The sequence below is a fragment of the Apium graveolens genome, chromosome 1, assembly GCF_009905375.1.
Source record: "Apium graveolens cultivar Ventura chromosome 1, ASM990537v1, whole genome shotgun sequence".
NCBI lineage: Eukaryota > Viridiplantae > Streptophyta > Magnoliopsida > Apiales > Apiaceae > Apium > Apium graveolens.
Window position 1 is genome coordinate 145,225,170 of NC_133647.1, and position 8,956 is coordinate 145,234,125.

An 8,956-nucleotide genomic window follows, 5' to 3' on the forward strand; every position below is an offset into this window, starting at 1 on the left:
TTTCCAGGCTTTCACCTTTTTATCTAATCCCCTCTTTTTCTTGTAGATCCACTTACATCCAATAGGTTTTATACCTTTGGGTGGTTCCACGAGCTCCCAGACCTGATTAGAATACATTGATTCTATCTCAGATTCCATCGCCTTTTGCCAAAGATCTGCATCTTTGTCTTGTACTGCCTCTTCGTATGTACGGGGATCATCATCATGTTCATCAGGGACCAAGTCTGAAGACTCTCCCAAAAATATGAATCTATCAGGCTGTTGAACAACCCTCGCACTACGACGAGGCACTGGTGCGGTATTAGTGACAGGTGTACATTATGTTGTGGTTGTTCTACTTGTACTACAGCTTCATGGGTATTATTTGTCCCTCCCACTAGTTCCTCTAAAATGACACTACTCATGGGTTTGTGATTCATTATATAGTCCTCCTCCAAGAATCTTGCATTGGTGCTAACAATGACATCCCGATTCTTCGGACTATAAAATAAATATCCTTTCATTCCCATGGGGTAGCCTACAAACAACCTTACTTCTGTACGAGATTCTAACTTAGTCGCGTTCTTGTTCAGCACATGTGCTGGACAACCCCATATTCGAATATGTCTTAGACTCGGTTTATCCGCGGTCCACAATTCTAAGGGGGTTTTAGGAACCGACTTAGAAGGTACTAAGTTCAGAAGATAAGCTGATGTCTCTAAGGCATGTCCCCAAAACGACTTGGGTAAATCCGAATAACTCATCATCGATCTAACACTCTCTAAAAGAGTCCGGTTCCTTCTCTCTGCTACACCGTTCTGCTGGGGTGTGCCTGGTACAGTTAACTGGGATTCTATCCCATTTTCTGATAAATATTCCCTAAATTCTCCAAGCAAGTATTCGCCACCACGATCTGATCGTAGTGACTTGATACTTTTATTAAGTCGCTTCTCCGTTTTAGCTTTGTACTCTTTGAACTTATCAAAGCACTCAGACTTACGGTGCAACAAATAAACGTACCCATATCTAGAATAATCATCAATGAAAGTGATGAAATATTCATAACCACCTCTTGCTTGGATATTCATAGGTCCACATAAATCAGAGTGAACCAATTCTAACAGTTGTTTGGCTCTATTCCCTTTTATCTTGAAAGGCCTATTACTCATTTTACCTTCCAAGCAGGATTCACAAACTGGAAATGGCTCCACTGCCAATGAGCTTAAAGGCTCGTCTACTACCAGTCTTTTAATCCTCCTCAAGTTAATATGACCTAATCTCAAGTGCCAAAGATATGTTTGGTTCAAACTAGAAGGTTATTTTCTTTTAGTAGAGTTAGAAGATGTGTTGTTCAATTCCCTAAATTGCAGTTGCAGTGCAGGTTGACTAGGATTAATTATATACAAATTGTCTTGCAATGTACCAGAACATATAATTCGTTTATTCATCATAATAGAAACATTACAATCCAAACAGACATTATAACCATCCAAAGCAAGTTTAGAAACGGAAATTAAATTCCTTCTAAAAGAAGGTACATAAAGACAATTGTTCAAAACCAAAATCCTATCAGAACCAAAAGATAAATGAATAACTCCTACTGCAACTACTGCTACTTTCGTAGCATCTCCCATGAACACATATATCTCATCATCTCTAAGCATTCTGGATAGTTGGAACCCCTGCATAGAATTACAAAAATGATCAGTGGCTCCTGTATCTACACACCAAGTGCTCGTAGATATAGCCGCTATAAATGTTTCTGTAACTAGAGAAAGAGATATACCAGTATTGTTTGTCTTCTTAGGAAGAGGACAATCTTGTTTCCAGTGACCTGACTGTTTGCATTTGAAGCACTTTCCCTTAGGCTTTTTCACACCACCCTGAACTCCCACTGCCTTCACAGCTTTCTGTGTTTGAGCCTTTTTCTTCTTCTTAATACCTTTCGGCTTAGAGGAAGAACCTTTCTCAGCCACATTCACTTGAACACTCTGCCGAAATAATCCTTCAGCTGCCTGAAGTTCTGTCAGCAGTTCCGCGAGACTATACTGCCTCTTGTTCATGTTGTAATTCAAGTGGAACTGCTCAAAACTCTTGGACAAGCTCATAAGGATAATGTCAATATGGGTTTCCCCGTCAAGTTCAGCACCAAGGATCTCTATCTCATTCAGATGAGACATCATCTTAAGAACATGATCCCTTACAGGTGTGCCTTCAGCCATCTGAGTGTTCATTAAAGCCTTCATGGCTACTTGTCTAGCATCCCTATTCTGATCTCCAAAAAGTTCCTTGAGATTAAAGAGCATATCTGAAGTAGTGGCCATAGACTGATGCTGATGCTGCAAAACACACGACATTGCTGCCATAATGTAACATCGCGACATTTCATCAACCTTAATCCACCATTTATAATATTCTTTCTCATCTTCAGGAGCATCAACAGCAGGTTGTTCAGGCTTGGGTTCATAAGTGCAAAACTTGTACTCCTCAGCAGTCAACACAATGTCCAAATTTCATTTCCATTCAATATAGTTAGGTCCGGTAAGTTTGTTATCCTTAAGTATGGTGAATAGTGGATTAAAACCCATTTTATCCTGAGAATCATGCATAAAAACATCACATAAATTAGGGTGCATTAATTATTAAGATCTATTGATTCCTCTAACAATTATTAAAATTTTAATGCACTAACATATAAACACCATAAGCTTCTGGTACGCCACGATGTGTGACATGTATACCACCTAATTTTATTTAAATGTTACTTTAGTCCTATTACTAAACAATATGCCACGTTGGGGTGGACTATATTATTTTCATAGCTAAGTGTATACCATCATCAAATCTTAAATTATTTGAAATCTATGGAACTTGGTACGCCACAATGGGTGGCGTGTATACCTTCCAATTATTCGTAATTTTGCCTTGAATAGAATACTTCAATTCAATATTCATCAATGGTTTGATTTCCAGGTAGTGGATGAGTCACATCGGTCTCACTTAAAACCCACAGCCTTACAAGTTCGATGAACCCGTTTTTGACAAAATCGCCCCAAATCAGAAATAAAGAAAATCTGTATTTATTCCTTTCAAAATTTATTAATTTAAGAAGTTTGTTCTAGTAATTTCTATAACATTCTAGACACCATAAATTACATGCCGCGATGGGTGACGTATATATAATTTATATTCGTCTTTATGTTAAATTACCTACAACCAATAATGGAGACCATGGGATTTAATTTCATATTAATTCCCTCTCCCACTTAGAATTTTTTTTATTAAAATTGAGGAATTTTAAAATTAAATGCGGCCCTATGTTGTTATAATTATGTCTAAACATGCATTCAAAATACACACATAATTTTAGCAACATATAACATTTAATTAAAGCAATAAATAAAATTTATGTCCATGTCGTCCTAATTAAGTTAAACATGCAATTTTAAAAGAATTACACACATAATTAACGACACACATAATCAATAAATTAAAGTAATAATTAAAATTTAATGGAAAAAATTAAAATGAATTTTCCACTATTATGGCCCTTGAAAAAAATCCAGCTCTCAAAAAAAATCTGCCCCCAGCAGCCCCAGCAGCCCCAGCACCCCAGCAGCCCCAGCAGCCCCAGCAGCCCCAGCAGCCCCAGCAGTCCCAGCAGCCACAGCAGCCCCTTGTAATCGCACAGCGGAACAAAAAACTACCGGAATTGATTTCCGATCGCACATAACTATTACAAAATACCCGGAACAATTACAAAAAAAATAGATCTAATACAAAACTAATTTTGTAAAATCTTTTCTAACACGATCAACCCTCGTGTAAATTACAACCACGATTAAACCACGTGGAAACCAAAACAAAAATTAACCACGATTAAACCACGTGGGATCCAAACACATAATTAAAATATACATGGCCATAATAGTGGATTAACAACCTGCATCAAAACCAATACAAGCAAAACACTATATACACGCATATAGAATTGCGACATGGACATTATATCATAAAACGTAGAACCCATTACCAGGCTCTTGATACCAATTGTTGGGAACCACGGACTTAGGGTGTTACTACGTTTTACGATAACGATTACGAAAAGAGGATTACCTTGTTAATGGTTGATTCCACGCTCTTCTATTGTATTCCCAAATTCCCTTGAGCGAAGTGTGGCCTCCGTCTTCTCAAGTTATCCTCTCTTCTTGCTCCTTGGTGGCTACAATATGTTTTCACACAATTGCCAAGCAAGAAGAGAATAAGAATATATATAGGCTACAATAGGGACCATGGATAATTAGGTTGGGCCTTCTAATTACATCTTGAGCCTAGCCCAATGTAATTAAATATTAATTCAATCCACTGAAGAATTAATATTTGCACTACCTTTCCTAATACCGTAATTTAATTAATTCGGTTCCAATATTATTTGCTTATTAAATTCCCCATGTTTAAAATATCATATGTCCATTAATTAAATAAATTAATGATAATTTATTTAATTAATATCTTTTATCCTTGATCATCCACTCAACCTTTATTTAATTATGCCAGAATAAATTCCACCTGCAGGGTTTCACATAATTAAATCTTTTTGAGCTTTCAAGGGGACATCATTAACCCGAATATTATCAGGACATGGATTCCTTCAATAAATAATATCCACCATGTATATAATTCCATCACCCAAAATATAATGATATAATTCAAAAGAATTATTTCATATATAAATCAAAGCATGTAAATAATATACACGTGTCAATTACTATTTTCGGATTAAGAACCTAAGCATTAATAATAACATAGAATCTTAGTTCTCCTTCTTAATCAGTATTAAGGGAACAATTCTAAATTTGATCATGTTCAATATACACAAAGTATACTAGTATTATTTATTAGTCAACATGAACTAATCTAAATAATACTACAGCCATACCAGTGGATTGTCCAACACCACCTGTGCTGTGAACCTTATTATATTATATAACCGTATTTAACAATCTAATATTCTGTATCCCATTTGATACTAAATTGTTCACAATATATAATATTAGACAACATGTAAACATTCAAATGATTCTCAAATAAACTAGCCAGAAATAAATGTACATACTTCAAATAAATATTTTCAATATACACTAACAGTGTAATGGTGGTTAGGGATGTAACATAATTTGATATGATCGAATTAAGAATTATGTAAATGATATGGTTTGAAAACTTATGTATGTGTTCGTTTACAAATTATTTTGTTTGTAATCGGTTGTTAGTTGCATATCAGGCACTAAGTTTCATATTAAAATCATAAATTGTCAAAGTTGCCGAAGTTACATATTTATTTACTAAGTTGCATATGATGTTGGATATTGGATTATGAAGTTGTATAGTAGCAACTTCAACAATTTACGACTATAAGTGGATATTTAGTTGCATATAATGTTGCATGTGTTGTTGCATTGTAGATTTATACTTTCTTACAAGGATTATCATGCACTGGCATTGATAAGATTGAATTCATTTGGATAGGTGGCCCCGTAGAGGCTCTTAATGAAGCTACACTTTAAATTTTAGAAATAGAGTAAAGTTTATCACAAGGTTGCAAATTAGGTGATATTTGCATATAGTGTAGCATTCACTGTTGTTAATGTTTAGTATACATTATAATGCTAATATGCAACAAAAATCAACTTCAAATGCAACTGAAAGTCACTTGATATCTTAACCTCAAAGTCAATTATAAAAAACTAGTAGTTCTATTTTGTGTACTATAAAATGACAATTATGTCTTTTCTTGAGAAAAAACAATCAATGTAATCATATAAAGTAACTAATTCAAGCAAGTCTGAGTGAAGGATTTTGACAAGTTCTCTTATTATGTCTGTATTGATTGCAACTACCGCATTTGATTTGTTCACGCTGTTTTGCATTCATCTCCCAAGAAGCTTTGTATCTTTTTTTTTGTCTGCCCACTCTTACTCGTCCTTGTGGAGGATATGGTGCCATTGACTTGATATTTTCGGGTACTTCCCACGTGTCTTCGTGACCAACAGGAAACATTGTCTCTTCATATGCATGAATCATTGCTTCCTTTGTGAAATATGGTGAACAATAATCATATGGATCATGATTAGCCTTTTGTAAAACAACAATTGCATGAGCACAAGAAAGTTGATCCAGTTGAAATCTATTGCATGTGCAGGTTCTCAAACCAATATCAACTATAGCTTTTCTATCATCATTGCGAACTTCAAACAAAACATCATTTATCGGATGCACCTGTACACATATGAATAGATAAGTCACTGCTTCTCAATACTCAATATATTAAAAAAAAACTCTAAAATTTAAAATCTTACCGTCAAATTAATGGAGTATAGGTAATTATCTTTCAAGATATCTTCAAACTTATTGGTCAGTCTTGTCAAGGTTGAATTTGCTATATTTGTATTTCTCCAACTCCATTTTTGGATCAAAGCACGCAAACTTTCTAGCATAGTACAAATTGGGAGTTCTCGAATTGCTATGATTACAGAATTTAAAGATTCAGCAATGTCGGATGTTAAGTTTGAGTACTTGTTATTTGGTGAAAGAACTCTTGCCCATTTGTCATACCCAACTTTTTCCAAAAATATTCTTATCCAGTTGTCAACCTTATCAAGTTCTCTCATGTGATACTCAAACTTTGTAATAGTGTATGCATTTGCCGCTGATAAGAAAGACTCTTTAACATTTTTTAAGTTCTACTTGAACTTACTTTTAATGTTGCTCAGGAGATGAAAGATGCAAAATCCATGTGGTATCTCCAGATGCACTTTGCTGACAACTTTTATTATGATCTCATGACGATCAGATATTATAGTCATGTCTTCTCTCAATCCATAAGCATGTCTGAACTTGTCAAAAACCAGTCCCAAGAATCATCATTTTCTGAATTGATTACAGTGAATGCCAATGGAAAGATCTTACCCCCTGCGTCCTGAGTTGCTGCCACCAATAATGTACCTCTATGAGCTGATTTTAGAAAAGTACCATCAACTATGACAACCGGTATGCAATGAGGCCATCCTTTCATTGAAGCATTCAATGCAACAAAGACGTATAAGAAACACCCATCGTCTCCCACTTTAAAACTAACATTTGATCAGGGATTTGTTTGATGCAACATATACAAATAAGACACCAGTAGAGCATAAGATTCGATTGCGTTGCCTCTAGAAATTTCTTGCGCTTTTTCCTTGGATCTCCAAGCGTTTCCGTACTTCACTTGCACTTTATAATCATGCTTCATGTCTCTTATTATATCCGCAACTGTGTATTTTATTTTGATATTGATATATTTGTTTTTTATGATGTCTGCAATGACGGTTGCAGTGGCTTGCCTTTGATCTTTAAATATCAACTCCAGATCACATGTATGAGTGTCAACCAACTTCCGTATTATAAACTGACTTGTTTGTCCATTTTGTGATGCTCGCATCATCCAGCTGCAGTTTTTGTCGAGGCAAGCAACCTAATACTTCTTCAGGCAAGACTTTTTACATGAAACTGAAAATTATTGTGAATGGCATAATGACTCATAACTATCTTCAGTGTTTCTTTGTCTTTGTATATTTGATCCTATTCAATATGTTCATGTTGCTTGTTGCTAATGACAAACTTCTTCTCAATGTCAGTTGCATCTCCAATATTTTCAAACTCATTTGAGATATCCACAAGTTGACCAGATATGAGTTCTGCATAGTCAATATAATCTGCAATCATTTCGCCATCCATTTCAGTAAGTGAACTTGATGTTGCAACTTCAGGTTGCACGGCTTCAATACACACATAATCACTTGTTGTTCCACTCCTGGGTGACGTAATAGTGTCTTGGGCATTACTTTTTCCGATTGTCAAACACAGAGGATATCTTGTAAAGTCTGGTTCTCTTTTCTTCAACTAAATATAAAACATAAGTTGACAATCATTAATAATATCAAATGGAGGATAACTATCTCTAACTTGATACTCGATTTTTGTTGTAGATGATTCCGGAGACAACATCAGTTCATTGAGAATAAGTCCTACCAAGTTATTATAACTACAGTTGCTTGGAATCAACAATCCGCAGACCTTAAAGTTGATGTAGTTCTGATTTTCATTCCATTGGCCATCATGTTGTATTATGACCGCGATATTTTTCATTTATCCTTCAGAAAATAATACCAAAAATCAAGAGCCAATTGCAACTGCAGTCAACCAAATTCAACAATATACAACAAACAATGTATTTCGTAATGGTCTCGTGTGTGCATAAAGAATTATAATGTTGATTAAACATTAGCAACACTATATGCAACTTAACATCCTAATATCCAACCTTCTGATGAACCTAATCAATTTTAACAATGATCCTTCTAAAAGCCTCCAAAAATATTTATAAATCCTGATTGCAACTTCAATGAGTGCAAAAATAACTAAATCAACTTTAGAAACCTCAATTGCAACTGAAATCAACCGATTTGCAACTAGCAACTAAATACAACAATGGACAATAAAATTCAATAACAACTAAATACAAAAATGATGAATCTAATCAGAATAAACTTCAATTGCAACTCAGAGTAACATTCGAATAAATATAAATGCAACACAAACTTATGAAATCAACAACATCTACAAAACTATTGTAATCTCAAAACTGAAAATCATACTGAAATCTTAAATCGTAAGCAATACATAACTTGAATCTACAAATCAAATCAAATCAAATCTACAAAATCGAATTAATTAAATGCAACTAGAATTGAAATTTTAAAAATCGAGATTATACATTATTAAAGCGTTTAGATGCTAGTTGATGATGACAGAGGGTTATTTGATGATGACGGAGTGCGGGAGTGAGGAAGAACAGCCGCTGAGATCGGAGCGCGGGAGTGCAGTGGGAGTGCAGCGGGAATGGGCTTCAATTGGGCTCAAACAGAAATAATGTATT

The 8,956-nt window shown here is 34.9% G+C and overlaps 1 protein-coding gene across 1 annotated transcript; it reads right to left on the reverse strand.

Annotated features, from left to right (window-relative positions):
* Nucleotides 1-5,814: 5,814 nt before the first annotated feature.
* Nucleotides 5,815-6,650, reverse strand: LOC141707911 (uncharacterized). Its single transcript, XM_074511357.1, has 2 exons — nt 6,339-6,650; nt 5,815-6,258 (listed from the first exon to the last, which is right to left on the reverse strand). Exons 1-2 carry the CDS (start codon nt 6,648-6,650, stop codon nt 5,815-5,817), a joined length of 756 nt encoding a protein of 251 aa, XP_074367458.1.
* Between the last annotated feature and the right edge of the window lie 2,306 nt (nt 6,651-8,956).

Bases quoted from the DNA above. Each gene is read 5' to 3' on its own strand.
- LOC141707911 (XM_074511357.1), bottom strand. From the start codon at position 6,650: ATGAGAGAACTTGATAAGGTTGACAACTGGATAAGAATATTTTTGGAA. The intron at 6,259-6,338 runs GTAAGATTTTAA...ATATGTGTACAG, and splicing joins TATACTCCATTAATTTGACG to GTGCATCCGATAAATGATGT.